This window comes from Balaenoptera acutorostrata, chromosome 4 (assembly GCF_949987535.1).
Source record: "Balaenoptera acutorostrata chromosome 4, mBalAcu1.1, whole genome shotgun sequence".
NCBI lineage: Eukaryota > Metazoa > Chordata > Mammalia > Artiodactyla > Balaenopteridae > Balaenoptera > Balaenoptera acutorostrata.
In genome coordinates, this window is record NC_080067.1 from 10,216,547 (window position 1) to 10,237,293 (window position 20,747).

Consider the following 20,747-nt stretch of genomic DNA (forward strand, 5'->3'; position numbering starts at 1 on the left):
CCACCCCCCCCCCGCCCCCCTCCCCGCTCACCTCCTCGGAGCAGCTTCTCAGAGCTATCTGAAACGCTGTCTCCTGGGGCTGCAGTCCTCATTGTGCCCCAAGTAAAACTTAACTCGCAGCTCTCACGTTGTCCATATATATTTTTTTTAAGTCAACAACAGCATGCTTTGTAACATTTTAACTTTCCCTATTTCCACCCTCTCTCCCCAGCTCTGCCATAGCCTTTGATAAACAGCAGCCTGGCAACCACTGGAGGAAAAAGAATGAATTTGGAGCACCCTTAAAGTCCCATCCCCAGTAAATGTCACTAGTTGACCTGTGCAGCAGCACCCTCAAAAAACCTCTTTCTTAGGGCTTGTCTTTATTGGACTTGAATCAGAACTCGCTAAGGGAGAAACCCTATCCACAGAGCATCCATTAAAAATAATCAGTGGCAGTTACTTAACATCACAGCTGCCCAAGGCAGAAATGGAGCAAACAAGAGGCTAACTGAAAACTTAACAGGCAAATCAGAGGCTAGCAAAAAATTTAAAAGGAAAATCTAAGGAATGAGATGTCCATCGGGGGTTTTGAAAAGCTCCAATATATTCCTGGGAATCGAGAAGGCCACACACATGCAAGATTATACACATGCCCAGGGAAGATTTAAGATGGGTTTAATCTGTCAACTCTGGATGAACTTGAGGCTCTGCATAGACAAGAATGAAGGCTAGAGCAGAATTGTAAACTGCCTGCTGAGCACTGAAGGCACACCCGAAGACACACATACAGAGCCCCCAGCAGAGGCTCAGAGACTGACTGGTTCAAGGCATTTAAGGAAAGGAAATTTCTGTCTCTTATCTGACTACTAAGCTAACTGAGCAGAGACTTCAGGGGCACACAACAGCAAAGAATATAGACTTTACAGAATTAGTTTAGGGAAGTCACTAAAAAACAAAACAAACAGCAAGAAAAACAAATCTGGGGGTTGGGATGGGATCTAATTTGCAGAGCTGCCACATTATTTTATTAAAATGGCCGGTTTTCAATGAAAAGTCTGAGACATATAAAGAAACAGGAAAGTATGGCCCGTATTATAGGGAATAAAGCAATCAATACACACTGCCCCTGAGGAAGCAGAGACACTTACTTGACTTACTAGATCAGTAAGCTATTAAGTCAGCTATTACAAATATCTTGAAAAAGTTCAAACTGTGTCTGAAGATCTACAGGAATGTATGAGACCAGTGTCTCACCAAATAGAGAATATCAATAAAGTGACAGGATTTTTTTTTTTTTTTGAAGAACCAAATAGATATTCTGGAGTTGAAATACAATAACTCAAATGAAAATTTCATTATAGAGGATCAACAGTAGATTTGAGCTTACAGAAGAAAGAATCATAACTTAAAGATATGTCAATTGAGATCTGGTTTGAAAAGCAGAAAGACAATGAAAGAAAATGAACAGAGTCTCAAAGACTTGCAGAATACCATCAAATATACCAACATACAGATGATGGGAATTCCAGGAGAGAAGAGAGAGAAAGGTGCAGAAGGAATATCTGAAGAAGTGCTGGCAGAAGTATTCCACAACTTTATGTAAAACATTAGTCTGTGTATCCAAGAAGCTCCGTTAACTCCAAACAGGGTAAACTCAAAGAGATCCACACCTAGATACAGCGTGGACAAACTGCTAAAAGCCAACAACAAAGAGAGAAACTTGAAAGCAGAAAGAGAAAAACAATTCGCTATATACTAGGGAACCTCAATAAGATTAACAGCTGACTTGTCATAAAAAATCATGGAGTCCAGAAGGCAGTAGGATGATATATTCAATAATTCTATATCTAGTAAAACTATCGTTCAAAAAGAAAGGAGAAATTAAGACAGTCACATAAACAAAAATAGAATCTAATGCTAGCAAATCTGCCCCGTAAGACGTAATAAATGGAGTCCTGCGGGCTGAAATGAAGGGATACTATAAATGAATTCAGATCCACACAAAGAAAAAGAGCACTGATAAAGGTAACTACATAGGTAAATATAAAATACAGTATAAATGTATTTTGTTTATGTCTTATATTGTTAACAGAGCAGTACTACCCAAATTGATTTATGTATTCATCACAATCACCATCAAAATCTCCGGTGTCTTTTTGGGAGAAACTGGCAAGGTGATCATAAAATTCATCTGGAAATGCAAAATCCCCCTAAAGGCAAAAAAACAGTCTTGAAAAAGGACAAAATTGGAGAACTCATACTCCTTGATTTCAAAACTTGCTATGTAGCTACAGTAATCAAGACAGTGTGGTACTGTCATAAAGATAGGCATGTATAAATGGAATAGAGTTGAGAGCATAGAAATAAACCCTTACATTTGTGGTAAGTTAATTTTCAACAAGGGTACCAAGACCATTCAATGGGGAAATAATAGTCTTTTCTAGAAATAGTACTGGGAAAACTGGATCTCTGCATGAAAAAGAATGAAGTGGAACTACTTCCTCAAATTATATACAAAAATTAACTCAAAATGGACCAGACTTAAATGCAAGAGCTAAAACTATAACACTCTTAAAAGAAAATATAGGAGTAAATCTTTGTAATTAGGCAATGTCTTCTTAGATATAATACCAACAGCACAAGAAACAAAAGAAAAAATAGGTAAATTCATCAGAATTAAAAACTTTTTGGTTTCAAAGGATACCATCAAGAAAGTGAAAAGGCAGTGCACAGAATGGGAGAATTCTTTGCAAATCATATATCTGAAATGGAATATATGAAGAATCCTTACAGCTTAACCGTAAAAAAGACAAATAACCCAGTGTTAAAAATGGGCAAAAGATTTGAATAGGCGTTTCTCCACAGAAGATATACAACTGTCTAATAAGCACATGAACGCAACATCGTTAGTCATTTGCATTGGTAAATTGCAAATAAAAATCACAGTGAGATACCACTTCATACCCACTAGGGTGACTAAAATAAAAAACAGCCAAAAATATGTGTTGACAAGGATGTGGAGAAACTGGAACCCTCATAGGATGCTGATGGAAATGTTAAAATGGTGTAGCTATTTTCAAACCCAGTTGGGCAGTTTCTCAAAATGTTAAACACAGACTTACCATATTGACCCAGCAGTTTCACTCCTAGGTACTGACCCAAGAGAAATGAAAACATAGGTCCACACAAAATTTTATACACGACTGTTTGTGGTACAAACATAATAATAATAGCCAAGAAATGGATACAATCTATAAATGCCCATCAACTGATGAGTGGATAAGCAAAATGTGGTCTATCCATACAATAGAGTATTATTTGGCAGTAAAAACGAATGAAGTACTGACACAGACTACAGCATGAATGCACCTTGAAAACATTGTGCCAACTGATAGAAGCCAGGCACAAAAGACCACATATTGTATAATTCCTTTTATGTGACATGTCCAGAAAAGGCAGAGCCATAGAGACAGAAAGTAGATTAGTGGTAGCCAGGGGATATTGGGAGGAACTGCTAATGGGCACAGGTTTGTTTTTTTGGGTGATAAAAATGTTCTAAAATTAGATGGTGATAGTTGAGAATCTCTGTGAATATACTAAAAACCGCTGAATTATACACTTTTGAAAGGTGAGTTTTATGGTATGTGAATTATATCTCAATAAATCTGTTATTTTTTTTAATAAAGGCAATTTTCACATTTAGTCTGTTTACAGTAAAAATGTATTTACGAATTAGTGGCATAATTTTAAAAAGAGAAAATAAATAGGTGGTTCCTGAGGTCTTTTTCAGCTCCAGCGTTCTAGGACCCTCTACCAGTGAGCTCGTCACCATGCAGCGTAGCCCAGGGAAGTTATGACCTAGAGCCTGCAGGTGAGTGGGAGACAGAGGCAGAAGAGGGAAGAAGGGAAGGTGAGGGGGGCGTAGACAGTCTAGACCCTGAAGTCAACATCAGATGCTTCTATGGCCTGGGACTCTGCTGCCCCTCCTTTCCCAACCTCAAGACCGCCTGTGTCCTCCTCAGGGCTCAGCTCTGACATCACCCACTGCAGGTTGGATTCTCCAGGAAGCAGACCCTGAGACGGAGTTAGAAGTACAGAAGGCTTACTGGGGACTGACATCTGTGAAAGGAAGAGAGGAGGGGATGGAACTAAGAAGGGGGGTGTCATCAGACTGCGATGCAGACCTCACGGAGGTCTCTGGAGGCTCAGCAGGAAGCCTTGAGGCCGGAGTTCCTAGTAGAAGAGCCCTGTGTCGTCAGGTGGAAATGGGTCGGCCCTTTACTGCTGGTCGCTGACCGACAGTCACGTGTGAAAACTGACTTTATAAAAATAACAGCTTTATTGAGGTATAATTCATATGCCATCAAATTTACTTTTAAGTGTGTCATTCAGTGGTTTTTAGCGTATTCACAGAGATGCTCACCTCATACCACTATCTAACATTTGGAGTTAAACTTGACTGCTCTCATTCCTCTCATGGATTCATCAGTAAATCTCATCAGTTTTTTATAGAATCTGACCTCTTCTCACCACCAAGCTGTGATCGTTCTGCTGACTTGGATTTTTGCAATGACAAAAATTGTTTCCCCTCTTTTTTTGCTCTCTCCCACCCCTAAACTATTCCCAATGCAGCAGTCAGAGGGATCCTTTTAAAATTAAGTCAAATCATGTCACTCTCCTGCTCAAATCCTCTAGCAGCTTCTACTGGCTTCGCTTCTCAGAGGAAAAGTCTTCAAAATTGTCTACAATTCCTCACCTGATGTGATGCCCCCAGGCCTCATCCCCTCCCCCCATTCTTAGCTTTAGCCACACTGGCCACTCTGCTGTTCTTCAGAACCACCAAGGTCCTGCTTGGGGCCTTGGCACTTGCTGTCCCTTCATATTGTCTGCAAAGCTGGTATTTTACCTTCTTCAAGTTTTTGCCCAAATGTCCTACACCTCAGTTCTCAGTGACGCCTTCCCTGACCATCCTATTTCAAACTGCACACCTTCCTCAGACACTGACAATCCCCTTTCCTGCTTTCTTTTTCCCCACAGTATTTATTACCATCTAAAATCATATATATTTTATGAATGTATGTGTCTGTCTCCCCTCACTAGAAACTGAATGCCTTGAGGGATGGGAGTTTAGATGGCTCAGTTTCCGCTGTCTCCCTGCCCCGCTAAGTGCCTGGTACTTACTAGGCCCTCAGTTACTATGGGTGAATGAATGAATAATTCAATGCACACCAGGTGCTGCGCTAGGTCCTTAAATCCTCATAACGACCTTCCGGTAATGTCCCCATCGTATACGTGAGACCTGCGTGGGTCTGGCCGCAGCCAATTCTGTTCACCTATCTTCTGCGCCATGCTGCCCTCCCAGCAGGCCTTCCTGGAGCCCGTGCTCCTGTCTGAGGGAGCTTTGTGGTTCCAGAACCTCTCAGTGAAAAAGGCACTGCAGGAAGTCACAGATGCACCCACGCTGATGTGGGGACCAGTCTCGGATGTAGCCCTTGAGCCAGCACCTTGTCCCATTTCCAGATGCTTCTACTATGGCCTGGGGGTAGCGGTGTATCTGTTGTGCAGTTAATGAAAAGGAAAGAGGTGCTTTTGAAAAACTGGTGAAGGATTTAGTTTTTTTTGTATATATTAATAAGGTGCCATGTAATTGTTTCTGGCTTCTCTTATTAAGGATGATTCCATTAGTGAGGGAAAATCCAGTCATTTCACCTGTGATTTCTGAAAATTGGATTTTTTTCGTTTTTTGATATGCGTACCACACTTGGACCACTGTAGTTTAAATAGCGCGCAGAAAACTATAGCAGTACTTCATTGTTTTAAAAAATCGGCAGCTATTCTGATACACAAAAATGTGTGCATCTTAACACTCCACAGTGTCATTATGTTGACGGTGTGAATAAAGAAGTATCCTAATTGATCATTTATTAAAAGCAGTAAATTCAGAGTCTGGTGTCTCATTATTGCTACTTAATTTTTCTTACAGGGCAAAGCTCTAAAAACATCCGTTCATCTCCAAGCATTGAGAGTTTGCCTGGAGGAAGAGAGGTCACTGGCTCCCCACCTTCATCTGCTACTAAAAAGGATTCCTTTTTCAGCAACATCTCCCGTTCACGCTCACACAGCAAAACTATGGGCAGAAAAGAATCCGTAAGTATTTTAAGGACGGTTTTCTTTGTATCCTACATTTTCCTCTAGAATGCTGCATTTGTGAAAGCCTCTCTTCGTGCCTAGTTTTTAAAAGTTCTTAAAATTTTTATGGACTAAAATGAACTATTTCATCAGAAATCTTTTTATTATTATAATTTAGTAATATTTTAACGCTCTGATCTATATTACACTGGGGTGGGGGTGAGGGGAAGTAGCATCAATTAAAATAAGTTGAATCCCAAATCTTCATCCTTTTTTTCCTCTACAAATACCTTTGTCAAAGCCTGTATTGTCTTCTAAAATGCTAACAAATAGCATTATAACAAACCATAGAATAAGACACTTAAACCAAGCTGTTTTTTCAGTTTTAAGTATTTCTTGGAAATGAAAAACAGCTATTTTACCAATTGTTTTTAAAAGTTATACAAATTACCTTTAAATTATGGTGTATTGATAGCTGCTGTCTAAGATCCTTTGTATACATTACTCAAAAGGACACAGCTAACGCATATCAACTACAATACTTAAAAAAATCTCGTTGTTTCTGAAAAAATTTTTAAGTCACCTTCACAAGAGATAAAACACTTAGTCACACTTTATAGCTAGTTCAACCCAGTACTCTAATATGAAGAATTCATCTGCCCACTGGAAGAGGCTGTAAATGCAAGGTCTTACAGCCAAGGACTAGCTGTTGCTGAAATAGTGCTAAGATGGAGGGGTGGGCTCTGCAACCTTTGAGGGATAATTATTTAAGGTACATGGGCCAGATAACAGCATGGTATCTATCTGCGTGACTGTATGACACTCAGCTTCCTGGTGCTTCCGCCTCCTCACCTGCAAGTTAAACAACATACTTTGCCCTCTGAAGGGAAGAGTTCACCACATACTCTCTCAGGGCGCTTTCCACATGTAGGAACCGTGCTTCTCTAATTTGTAGAAGAGCAGAGTGGAACTTTCATTTGCAAATGGCAGCTTTAATGCAAGCAGTTAGCTCTGCTGCCTCCTAAACTCCACTCCAAGAACAGTTAAGGTCGTTTCAGATAAACTCTCGAGGAATAATGAAACAGGAGAGACCATAGCAGCTAGCTTTTTGTTACTTGGAAAGCAGATGTTAAGTGGAAGTTAACTTAGCGGCCTAAGAAAGCTGTGAATTCTAAGCCAGCAGTAGGGAAAAACCAAGAAGCAACCTGAGTGAGATGGTAAAACCCTCTAGAAGCTCAGGAACTGGAAACGGGGTGAAGGTGGAGCTGAAGACATGAGGACTGGTTAGAAGTTTCTTCAAGAAGCGGATAGATTCCCATCCTCACTCTGGCGGAAGACTGGAGGTTTAATTCTCTGGAAAGTGTGAAACAGAATGTCTCTGGACTGAGAGAGATCAGGAATATTCGAGTATGAGACCACCCTCCTGGAAAAGGGTGTTGAATATATTTAAATACTGAATTGAGATCCCCAGGCCTCACCCCACTTGCTTCCCAGAACACCAGTAAGTATGTCCCTTCAGGCAGGAGATTGGAAGGGTTTTCTCTAGGCGGAAGTCACAAATAAAAAAAACCTTAGGGGTTCTCCAGGGAAACAGCCAGTTCACTTTACAGTGAACTCAACCATCACAGGCCCATCTAAGCACAGAACTTTCTCTTAACTTGTAGTTCACACTATTTTATATGAACAAGACAGGCAAGAATCACCAGATACTAGAGGAGAGCATCTAATAGTTGCAGACAGGCAGAAACAAATAGAAAAAAAGCAACTGGGAAGAAACAAGTCTTTGCAGGAGAATGCTTCAGAAAAAAATATTCATCCAGAGAATAACAACAACAACAAAAGCTATTAGAAATTAAAAGACGTCTGAAATATAAAACTCAATAGAATAGTTGGAAGATAAAATTGAGGAAACCTCCCCAGAAAATAGGATACAAGACAGAAATGGAAGGTAAGAGAAATAAATATAATAAATAAAAAAAAAATTAGAGAACCAGCCCAGGAGGTTCAAAATCTAAAAAAAACAGGAGTTGCAGAAAGAGGGAACAGAGAAAGTGACAGGAAGGAAATAATCAAAAATATAATTCAGTTAGTTTTTCCACTAATGAAAGACCTGAGTTTTCAGATTGAAAAAGTTCATAGAAAGTCCCACGTGAATAAAAACAAACCCACACCCAGATACATCACCGAAAAAGCTCAGAACTCTGGGAACAAAGAGATATCCTACAAACACGTAGAGTTGGGGAAAAAGAAAGATTTCCAGCAAAGGGTGAGGAATTACAATAGCTACAAATTTCACATGGCAACACCAGAAGTAAGACAGTGGAGGAGAAATTCCTTCAAAGTTCTGAGGGGAAATTACTTCCAGCCTAGATTCAGTCCCTAGCTAAGCTAATTAAGTGTGAGGGCCACGTTCAGACATTCAAGATTCAAAAAATGTATTCACATGCGCCCATTCTCGGAATCCACTGGAGGATGTGCTCTACAAGAATGAGGACAGGTACCGAGGATAAAGAATACATGAGAACAGGAAATAGCTCATCCAGGGCGAGACAAAAGGATTCCTCAGAAGGGTAATGCAGGGAACCCCCGGAGTGTACAAAGCATGCTGTTTAGCAGATCCAAAGAGCCACGGCCAGCCCGGACTGGAGCAGCTCAAAAGGTTCCAGACAGTTTTCTCTAAAAAGACAAAATTGGAAGAATGACTTGTGTATTTGGACAAATCGAGAAATTTACACAGCTACAGGTGAGTTTAGGTTTGAATTAGTGATAACTTTATAAAAATGAAGCCATTAAAACACAGGACAACTATACACCAATAAAAATGAAAAAAACAGAAAACAAAAAACACAGGACAAGGAAACTCCAAAGAAAAACCAAGAGTATATAGGAAAAGACAGAAAGGTATTGATAAACCCTGTCACTGAGCCAGGCCTGGAATTTACCTAAACATTGTGATGTAAGTCTACTGACTGTTAATCATGATAAAAATCCATTGAGAAAGGTGGGTGGGGAACTGCGTTTACTTGGGGAGGGGAGGGGGTAGGTGGTGGTCAGCAGAGCTGCATCTTCATCTTCTTTCCTGGAAAATCAGCGAATAATACTCTAGAAAAATCAAGAGGTGGCAATATAAGCTAGAGCTATAAAGGTGAGAAAAAAAGCACGTGTAAAGGAGTTGAAAGTGGTTGCTAGAGCAGGAAGCAGAGGGTGGGGCTGTGTGAACTGCTTTTCATAACAAGCCTCGTAGGACCATTGGACTCTTTTCAGCATTACATATGTAACTCAGATTAAAAATAATAACTAAACATCTCAACAAAAATAGGATGTATTGGCATAATAAATTAGTAGAGGAGCTGTCTGCCTGTACAAAGAGCATGCCTCTGAAGAACCAGAATAAGGAATAACAAGTGAGAAAGCATACGGAGATGGGTCTGATTTGCGTTCTGTCCTCTTAATTAATTACTTTTCTTTATGGGGCTACTGTAACTTAAAACTGAGAAGTTGAGCAAAAACAGAAACAGAGTTAAGTCTGACTCTCTACATAGACCTGCTGTGAACCCAGAAACCAGAACGCCCAACTCTTATTCAAAGTTTAGTATATTTCCTAAGTAGTGGGAAGTAAGTAGACAGAACTTTTCAAGAGAAAGCGCACGGTTTTCCAAGTTACAGGTTATTATTTTAGGAAATAATGTATCGTGGTCAGTGCTCTTTGCCAAATCATTCCAGTTCTGCGCCACTCTGGGCACTGGACGGGATTGCACCACCACCCCCCACCCCGCCCCCACCCCCCTACCCCGTCCCCTGGGACCCGTCGGAGCTGTGTGGCCTGTTGTGTCCCGTGAGTTGGGAACGGCAGTGGCAGGCATGTGTTGCCACTGCAGGGCTTTCCACAGCCCTCTCCTTCCCTCTGGCACAGTGAGCAGAACCCACGTGCCAGCCCATGATAGACGTGGAGCCTGAGTGAGAAACAAGCCTTTATTGACTTAAGCTGAGATTGTTGCTTTGCACAGCGTAATGCACAGTTGGAAATGTTCAGGCCCAGAGCTGAGATTCATTCTCCCATGGGACCACCAGAGTGGTCACGGTGGCACCAGAGCCTGTGACGAGACATCGACCATCCTTGCGCCCACTGCTTTCATTTCCAGCCCCATCTAGTGTGATACAGGGGTTTTCCACGTCCTCAGAAAAGTTCAAGGTAATTTTTCATTCACATCATCATCATCACCAGTTTCTCACACAGCAGGTGGCCAGAAACTGAAGCAAGGACATCTGTTGCTTTGGGTCCCTAGTGCCTTAAACGGTATGATGCCTTTCAGATTTCAAGACTCAGCTGATCTTTTAAAGTATCCCAGGTTTAAAAGAAATGGTTGATGTCAGTTAACAAAAGGCTGAAATAGCAGTTGAAAACAGACATTAAAACAAAGGTAACCTAGTAATTCGCTATCAACCTGAAAGTGCTGAAATCTGCTTATAATGTGTCTAATCTTATCATTGAGAAACAATTTTTTTCAACATCAATATAGGTATGACGTATTTTGGACAAGAATCACGTATTAGGTCACAGAACTTATTTCCTCTCACTATTGCCTTTTATAGATCATAGAAAGACTTTCTGTAATCCACAGGCTACCTTTTTTAAATGAAGGTGTATCACATTTACTCCTGGTAATGCCCCCGATCTGGTTGTATAATAGAAGAACACAAAACTCAGCTAAGACTATAGAGAGGTAACAAATTAAGCTTTGTGCGATGTGTTTATAAAAGACATTATTTTCTGAAATGCAAGCAAACTAGTAGGAAGTTTTAAGAATTGACCTTACTTCTTTATCAGTGGTAGTATTGTTTTGAGGATTGGTATTTATTCATGAAAACGATTTTCCCTCTGCTTTGTTTCCCAAAAGAGTGTTTAGGGCTCACCTAATTCCATCCAGGTTTTAATCGAGCTCTGATTTTTTAGTCTTGAGGAAATTGGCAATTTTGATACTTAAGTTTTCATGCTTTATTTCGCATGGTAATATAAATGATATCCAGTACTTAGTTTTCTAGAAATCTATTTTAGTTGGTCATTCATCTGACTGCTAAATAAATTTTAACTTGTTTTAGCATCATTAGTCATGTTCTATGATTGTTGCCAAGTCGTTTTCCAAGAATATCTTTGCTAAGGTTGAAGATAGGGAATATGAGAAAGACTCTAAAATTGATTTGTGTAGGTGAATAAGTTCTAATCTTTAAGCACATTAGCCAACTAAACGATCTTTTCTGAATTCCTGATGAACTGCAAGACATTATGCTGTGCTTTGTGATAATTACATACCAATCTCCAAAGATCTAAACTTATAAATGGTTCAGAATCCTCTCTAAACCACAGGAAATCAAAATTATCTGAGCTGAAAGTCCCTGCATAAGACAGGGTGTGTAATGAGCTACCCACCACCTGCGGGCTCGCAGCACCACTGGGGGTGCCACCCTGTGTCTCTGTGACCCCCACACGCACTCATCTTTGTCCTACAGTAGTTTGAACATATGCCTTTGTCATACTGATAGGATTTATTTTTATAGTATTCATTGATCTCTCCTTTATCACAACAAAATGACAAAAAGTGTCAGATGAGTGAAAACAGATTTGAAAGCAGACTCATACTTCTGGAAGTATAGACAACCTGAGCATTACCTGATCTACATTACCTGATTACATCATCTCAGGTCATGTTCTAGGAATTGGAATTCAAGACATATCCATATAAGACATATGAGAGCAGTCCCAGTGAAGGTGCTTACAGTGAAATTGGGGAGGGGAGAACACATCAAAAGTTAAGTAATAATTACACTAAATAAAAATATAACTCACCAGCAGGAGAGGCGTAAGATGGTTTAATGCTATCCAACAGTAAAGACAGTAACTAATACGGATCCAAAAGATAGACCACCATGGGCTTTATTGCTCCAGACAAGCTTCATGTGAGAGATTAGACTTGAACCACAGACATATTTCTTCTTCCACCAACTGCAGCCATTGTTTTCCCTCATGAAGACCCTGAGACTTCCTAGGAGAGATGGTGGGGGGCGGATATTGAACAGGCGGTCAGCAGTGCCTGCCGTAGCTGTTCTCTCCTCCCTCACGTCCTCTGACAGAGTGTAAGATAGTTGGGCTTATATCAAGTTGCTTTTGGTAAGAGTAAGAGAAATTACTATCTCAAATGAGGAAATTTGTTGCTTATTATCTAAAATAACAAGAGTCCCGAGAGAGGCAGGTGTGGAGTTGGACGATTCAGCACTGGGGTCGCCAGCTTTCCATTCGGCCCCCTCAGTGTGTCGGCTTTGTCCTCAACCCGCTTCCGTCATTTTTCTCAAGAAGGCTGCCACAGAACCCGGCAGGTGTCCTGTCACCCCTACCCCTTCACACGCACACAGCATCTTCTAGAGAAGACTGTTTGGAAGTTCCCCAGCAGGCTTTCCCTCCCATCTCATCGGTTGGGCAGAATTAAATCCCATGCCCACTCTAAACCCAGTCAGCCAGGGGAAAGGTTTAGAGAAGTCCACGGCGGTGTGGAAAGGTGGTAGAAGCGGGTGACCAGACACTTTGATGGACCAGTTATCCCTGAAGTATTAATTGCCAAAACGGTTCATCTAATCCTTCCCTAAAGCATTTACGTTTGAAAAGAGCCAGTTCTGTTGTATCAGTGATGTTTTAGTTGTGGATTTTCAGGCAGCTTGAGTTGGACTGGTAGTTGGAAGAGAGAAATTGAGCAGTGGCCTTCCCAGTAGGTCAGAATTTTCCTGGCTATATGATTTTTCTCTTCAGTCAGTGATGTATACTTCCTAAGAAGGTATATTATATGGAAAGTATTGATTATAATGGATTTTTTACGGGCTTCCACATGGAATTGAAAACTGGTATCTAGAGTGTATCTAATTACAGGATTTTTTTCAAATAATATATAATTGTAATCTCTCATTTAATCAGTATACTAATGATAATTGGATTAAAATACAGTCGTATTGAAAATACATTCCCATTTAAGATAGTTTATTGAAATGAACAGATATAAAATGAATTTAAATATCAGTTTTTCTGGCTTCTTTTTTAAGTCTCACGATAGGAATTTTAATTTAAGGCCAAAATGAACTCAGATAGTTGGTCCATGATATTTAGTTGTCATTTGGTGTCATGTGAATCGTGCTCACATAACAAGTCTTTCTGCCAGTGTGTCAGCTCGGGGTCAGGGAAGATGGACCATATTTTTGTAGCAGTGTCCCATTCTTCTCTCTCTCTCTCTTTTTGCCTTACCCAGACCACGTAATATCATTGCAAAGAAATGGGAACATCAGAGGGAACATCATAAAGAACGCTCTGTTGTCGACAGCTTATAGGATGACAATATTAATTTAACTTCCGTTAAAGTTTTATAACCAACTTTTAACATCTTTATGCATCAATAAGTTTATTTTTAACCAAAAACGCTGAGGAGCCTCTGAAAACAGAACCACAGGGAGTGGAGTGCTGAACCTTGACTTAATGCCCTTTTTAGGGCAGTGAATATGTTGCCCTTTGGGGATGAATGAGACGCTTATCCCCTTATGCTGGGCCCTCTTCCTCCATCATTTGTCTTCAGCCCCATAATCTCCATGAAACGCCAAGATGCCAGACTAGACCACGCTGATCACTGCCCCAGAGGCAGAGACAGTGGTCTGGGGAGAGCTCAAGTGAAGCAATTAGAAATATTTAGAATTCCTGGCCAGAAATTCCTGTGGGTTTGAATGATCCCAAATTAAATGTGTCATTGATAGCATTTGCTTCCTTCCAATGGCCTTTCTTGAAACTTGACATTTATTTCATCTTTTAATGCCACGTTACCTTAGGGACAGTAATTTGTGCCCAGAAGTGCACATGTGCGTGGCAGGGAAGGAAGTGAGGGCTTCCCATTGTCCCGTGCAGACGGCAGTCAGCCAAGGCCAGAGGCCAAGCTGAGGATGCTGTTGGGTGGTCCTCCTCCTTCTGCCTCAATGGCATCCCCAGCGCCTCCTACCCAGCGCCGTCCTGCTTTTAAGTCTTCTACCCCTAACATCTCATCATTTATCCTTTGAAACACCTATGTTCACTTTTCCAGGACGCTGTATTTTTAATCCACTGGGCTTTACTCCCAGAAAGAATGGTTTTGCTCCTGTCGTAGGAACTCTAGGCCTACTGAGCAAAGCGGGGTTGGCAGTGGGGGGGAATCTTTGTCAGGCGTCCTGCCCCTTGCCTTGAAACCTTAAGGCCGAGTCACGCCTTTCTGGTTGCTCCTCGTGCCAGAGCTGCTGTACCCAGAGGGTCAGTCAGAGGCTTGGGCGCCTTTTTCCTTCCCTCAGCCCTGCTATCTTCCCCCCAGTTTTTTGCTCCGAGATGCCCGTGTGTCAGGCATTCATGGACCGGTGTGAGTACCGGGAAGCTCACGCCTCCCGCAGGGGAGGAGGGAGCAGAGTGACAGGCATTACCAGTGCAGCCTGGGCACCGCTCATGAGAGCCCCACTGAGGGCAGGTGGGCGCTAAGCCCAGCCTGGGCGAGGCTCACCAAGCAGCAAGCCTGAGCTGGGGGCTGTTTCTTTCTCTGCTCAAAGGTGGTATCCATTCCCCAACTCCTGTACCCAAAGGAGGTGACTTTTTTCCTAATTAAATTAAAAGCATGTTTTAGGTTAGTAAAGGCCCCAAGAGGGAGTTGCCATTGTTGGAAAGATTCAGAATCTTTCTATACTGTGGCAGTGATGATTAAAAAAACATGGATGGTACCAGGAAAACCTGCTAGCAATGACACAAATAACTAATAATAAGATGAGAAAAGAAAAACAAAAATAAAATTCATTTGACCATAAAAATAATAATAAACATAATCATTTACACAGAGTTCACTGTTCATGCTTTATTAAGCCTCTTAATAAGCATGCCTGTCATTACAAATGCACCTGATTAACTGTCGTAACTTTATTTGATTAGATTAGTAAACTTTGCTCATATACGCTTGACCTTTGTCTGAGGTGTTTGCTTGTGAGGTACAGTTGGTCACGAGCAACTTTTTAAAATATGTGAAAAAAAATAACCACCAAGACAGCTCTCAGTCCTGACATTACAGTGTGGCCGAAGGATTTACAAAGCCTTGACTAGATGGATCACCAGAAGATAATATAGTCCAATTCCCAAGCTTCCTTTTTATTTAAGATGATGGCAAAGCCATTCCTCCTTTCCCTCAGAATCGTTACCAACTTAGTACAGTTCTGTCCATAGCCTCATCATTTCTAGTCAAAACGGCATGTTCCAGAGTTACTTAGGTCAGCTGATAGAAACTTTAACAGTGGTAACTCAAAGCATGATGATTGTAGTAAGCCATGAACAAATTAACTTTATATTAAATTCTAAAAAGTTATGGGCTACCTTTGAAAATGAGAGAAAAGGGTAAAGAAAAGTGTTTCAACTGGAAAAGTACTTATGAAAGGGGCCACTCCTCCCCCACCCCCATCATTTATTCGTAGACCCCTGACTAGACTCTGATTCCTGCCTTTCTTGGTCATATTTCCCAATTGTTTTTTCACCTTTGATGTTCTTACTGTTCTGCTTTAATGCTTCTTTTACCTCGTTCCTTCGTCTGGAGCATATTCCTTCGTCATTTCATTTTGTTTAAGTTTCTATTTGTATTTTTATGTATATAGTAGGCTAGTTATGTTTCTTGACCTTGCAGAAGTGGCCCTCTGTCGGGGACGTCCTGTGTTTCCCAGCAGTACGCTCCCCTTTCATCACCCAAGGACCAGGGGCCAGCTGGTCCCAGGGTAGTGTCTGGCCTGCATTCGTGGACACCGTCTGCAGGCGGCAGGAGCACAGTTTTCTTGTTTCTGGTGTCTGCCCCCAGGTGGGTGAGGCTGCTCTAGAGGCTTGTGCAGGCTGCCTGGCAGGAGGGGCCAGTGCCTGCCCACTGGTGGGTGGAGCTGCTTCCTGGCCCTCTTGGGGGCAGGGCCGTGTCAAGGGGTGTGTTTAGAGGGGGCCGTGGGTTCAGGAGGACTTAGGCAGGCAGCCTGTCTGCCGATGGGTAGGGCTGTGTTCCCGCCCTGTTGTTTGGCTTGAGGTGTCCCAGCACTGGAGCCTACAGGCTGTTGGGTGGAGCCAGGTCTTGGAACTAATGACCCAAGCAAGATGTCAGCCTCCAACGAGAGTCCACGAAGATGAATACTCCCTGATATACCTGCCACCAATTTTTATGCCCCCAGGTTGAGCCACAGCTGCCCCCCGCCTCCCCAGGAGACCCTCCGAGACCCTCATGTAGGTCTGGCCCAGGTTCCTGTGAAGTAACTGCTTTAGCCCTGGATCCCAGTGGGCATGAGACCTTGTATGTGCCTTCCAAGAGTGGAGTCTCTGTTTCCCCCAGTCCTGTGGAGCTCCTGCAGTCAAGCCCCGCTGGCCTTCAAAGCCAAATGCTCTGGGGGCTCCTCCTCCTGATGCTGGACCCCTAGGCAGAATTGTAAACAAGGTCATGAAAGTTTGCAACACTTACCTGAGTTCTTTCATGTGTCCCCTCAGATACCTCAAGGATTCCACTAACAGGGAAGTGGAAAGAACTGGCAAAGTGATATCATTAACCAGCCCACATACACACGTACCCCCCACCGCACAGTCCGCACAGTCTGGAAGTCGGCGGGGGTCCCAACATGCAGAATAACGCCCCAATCAGTCTAGAATAAACTGTGAGAGATGCTGCCACATCGCTTAGCATCAGGGAGTGCTCAGTCTACACTCTAGGCAGTCTTCTGGGTCTGGAGCATATTTGTATACTCCACATGCATCTCTTACTCATCCGTCATGGTATAAAGATACATATTCTGTGAAACATCAAGAACAGTACTTTGGAAAATGAAATTGAAGAAAGAAAGAATGAAACCAGCAAGGAACCACTAGGTAATAATGCTAACATTTACAGAAATCTTAAATTCATCCCTAGACAACAATCAAATTTTAATCTCATCCAGCTAGACTACTAATAGCTATTTACTGCCCAGGATGAATGAATGTTGAGTTTTTTCTCAGTGTCTATAATCAAATTGACCCATCCGTAGGCTCTGTTATGACTAAACTCCTTTTTGATACCCTTGATGAAAGTCTCCAAATTAGGTTTGAAGGTTGGGTCAGCACAAGATTTTTTTTCTTTCCCCCTCAAATAAATGAGCGGGCCTGATTCTTTTGCCAGGAACTGAGATTTAAATTTATGAGATGGACTGATCAAATGTAAAGACCGTTTCAATCCTGGACCTTGCATTTCATTCCAAAGAAAGCGTCATTATTTAGGATACTTTGAGCTGACTGTAACGGAAATCCTGACTCAAACCGATTCAAATAGTAAAGAAAATTATTAGCTCAAAAAAGTCCAAAGACCTTCTCATTCCTGGCTGCACATCAGAATCAACTGGAGAGCTTAAAAAAATACCGGTAACAGAAGTACTGAATCAGAATCTTTTGGTTGGGGCTTGGGTCCTGGTCATTGTTAAAAGCTTCCCAGCTTGTTCAAATGTCCAGTCAAGGTTTGGAGCTGATGATTTAGAAACTCATCAGCATCTTCAACGGCCCCAGTTCCTTGCACCTCTCTGCCTAGCCCTGCTCAGAGCAGGCCCTTCCTCAGGTTAGAAGCAGGAAAAGGAGAGAGACCAACCATGTCTTCCTGCGGCTCTGGATTGGGGTGGCCTCCCCTTAGGGGAGGCTCCTGGCTGCAGGACCCTCTTGCGGAGGAAGAGGCGGAGTGAACACTGGGGGCACCAGCGCTCCCGCCCCTCCCGCGCGGAGTCAGAGTTCAGTCAGCCCTGCCACGTGCCGCCGTGATCTCCAGACCGAAGCTTTTCTGCAAACAGTTACCTCTGTGGGAAAATATATCAATTTGATTGTCATGAGTGTATTCATCTTCAAATGAACAGGCATCTTCGGAACGGTCAGTTTTGCTGGAGGCAGTTTATACGTTCCCCCAAATCACCAGGCTGTACAAGATCATTAAAAACCACTGGACTCACGGGGAAGATGGGATTGGGGAACAACATTGAAAAACTTCATCAGTGACACATGAAGTAGGAACCTAGTTGGCTTGACACATGTTAAAATGATTATGAAATAAATACTGCAATAAATATGACCCTTTACCTTGAAAAACACCTGCTACTTGGTTGGAGCAGTGAACATCATCGGAAAGGTCACAGCTTATGAGTTACAGTGAAGTAATGGAAGGAGAATTCTTTGGAATCTGACAGATTTGGGTTATGGGTGCAGCTTGTCACACACACCGTGAACCCAGGTCGCTGGCAGATGTGTGAGGTGTGCGCATGTATGCATTCTGTATATTCCTGCGTGTCTGGGTCCAGCTTCGCGCAGTTCTCTGCATTCACCCAGTGTTTCTTGTGGATGCAACTGTGCATAAGCAAACATGGGATTCACACTGTGCTCTGTTGTTCCCTAATCCATCGATCTCGTTGGAACAAGTTCACATTTTCAAAACAAGCATCATAACAGAACTGACTTTACTCTGGGTGTGACGTGCAGCTTCTGATTATGGTTGGGTTGGGGAAAGGAAGTTGTAGAAAGATTACACTTTCTGTATTAATTTTTTGTTCCCAGTTCAGTAACGGAGTTCTCAGTTCTCGGTTCAATAACCGTACCCTGCTAATCAGAACTTTTAGAATAAGTCCATTTTGTTAATGGCCACATACATCCCTAGTATTTGTAACATCAGCTTTCTCGCTGTGAATGTCTGAGTCCCAATCAGAATTCTTCAGGGGCTCCTTCTTCCCTGGGATAAATCTTGAGGCACCGCCTGCAGGGCCCTTGATACTCTCACCCTGTCCAGCGTTACGGTGAGAGCCTCCCTCCAAATCCCCAGCCTTTCAGGAATGCACAGCTATTTCGTACCTAAAATCAAGCACGCTGTCTCACACCTCTGTGCTACTTTGCTCCACTGTCTCTTCTGACCAGAATGATTCATGTGGCCCTAAGACTCCTAGAGTTCCTTCCAGTCTCTGCCCAAGCACCTCGTGTCCCATGGAGCCTTCCCTGCCACCTTCTGGAAGCTTTAAGCACTTTCAGGAGGTAGCTATGGTCCTACTGAAGCTACAGATTCCGGAGTCCCTCCCCTAATCTACAGAAGCAGCATCTAAAGATGAGGCATGTCCTAGGTTATCTGCAGTTGCTTCCTTTGCTTTCAGTGTCTGAGAACTGCTTGTATTTAGTTATAAGGCTTTTCCAGGCACTTGTCTCTATCACAGTATCTCCTGAGCTAGATATTGTGTCTGGCACTCAGTAAATGTTTAGGAATGAATGAAGGCTGTTGAGGGTTTTTTTCTGCTGTGCAAGGATTCAGATGCATTAGGCTTTCCTCTGGCCTTTTCTAGAACCTGAAAAGTCACCTCATTTCCCAGTGGCGTTCACCAACCGCATATGAAAAGTAGCAAGAGTTGTTGGTATATAGTGAAAATGGGGTTTTTATAAATTACTTTAAGGGACAAAAAATTTTAAAGTGTGATAGGTATGTAAATAAACCAGTAATTTAGAGAAGTATTTCCTTCTCACATTTTTTTTTTTTTATTCCATAAATCTCAGAATTGGTAATCTTTGTGTTAATCAAAGCTGTTCCAATGCTTGGTTTCCTTTTACCAATTATAACTTAAAGTACTTCTTAAACCATGCGTGATCCTCAACTTGGATTTCTGTAGGGCACCATTTTTTGTTTGTCTCTAATGGGACATCATGGGGGTCAGTAGCCCAGAGCATTGTGGTACAGGGGTGCACATTTCCTCCTCACACAGGTCAATTAGCCTTGCCGTAGAGAAGCAGTGTTGGCTGAGGCCCTTCTGTCTGGGTCAGCCATGGTGCAGACGCCTACTTTGGTGCCAGAAACAGCAAGGGAAAGCACGCAGATGGTTCTACCCAGACAGCAACTCTATGAGAAGCCCAGCCGGAGGCCTCCGTGCTGGCTGGGTGGTATCATCAGTTGCTCTGATCACGTGTAAGTCGAGAGGGGAAAACCCTTGATAAATAAAGTAACATCTGTGCTAATAGGCATGGTGGAGGAGAGAACCATTCTGGTTTACAAAAGATCGGTCAGGTTGCCTAATTATAAAAATACAACATGAAGGCGATAGCCTAAAAGCCCAAAAGATGGGGACATTTCCCCACAAATGCCATTTAGTTAGCCTGTCAAACACAGTCCCTTCTAGGAGAGAGCCTTTTTTTTTCCAGTTAAAATATTCAAAAGACGGGCAATTGCCTTAACAACTGAGCTTAACATTTCTATACCTTTTGAATTTTTAAAGGCTAGGAAGTTCCTAATAGAAGCCATACGCATATGATGATTTTTTTAAAAGAGCAGTAACAGGATTTTTGCAAATAGAAGGTTTATAACTATGCGAGTAAGGTTTTATTCTTCCACTGATTACACCTGTGTGAGGTTGTCCTAGTTAAAGATTTTATTTTAATTTCCAGTATGTTTTTTCAGGACAGTACGTTTATTTAGTTTACTTTAAAATTTATAGTACATGATCCAGTTATTTGTCACTATTCTTTTCTATTTACTCTATTTATTGTTTTTTTGTAAACAACCTCTAGAAAGGCAAAGTTAGATTAAATTAGCTCATAATGTTGAAAT

At 42.0% G+C, this 20,747-nt stretch overlaps 1 protein-coding gene across 1 annotated transcript in view; it reads left to right on the forward strand.

The window, feature by feature from the left end:
* TBC1D5 (TBC1 domain family member 5) overlaps positions 1-20,747 on the forward strand; it is a 534,463-nt gene that overhangs the window by 476,194 nt on the left and 37,522 nt on the right. The window contains exon 20 of the mRNA XM_057545046.1: positions 5,966-6,129. Coding sequence (XP_057401029.1) covers positions 5,966-6,129 — 164 coding nt within the window. The remainder of the gene's footprint in view (positions 1-5,965; positions 6,130-20,747) is intronic.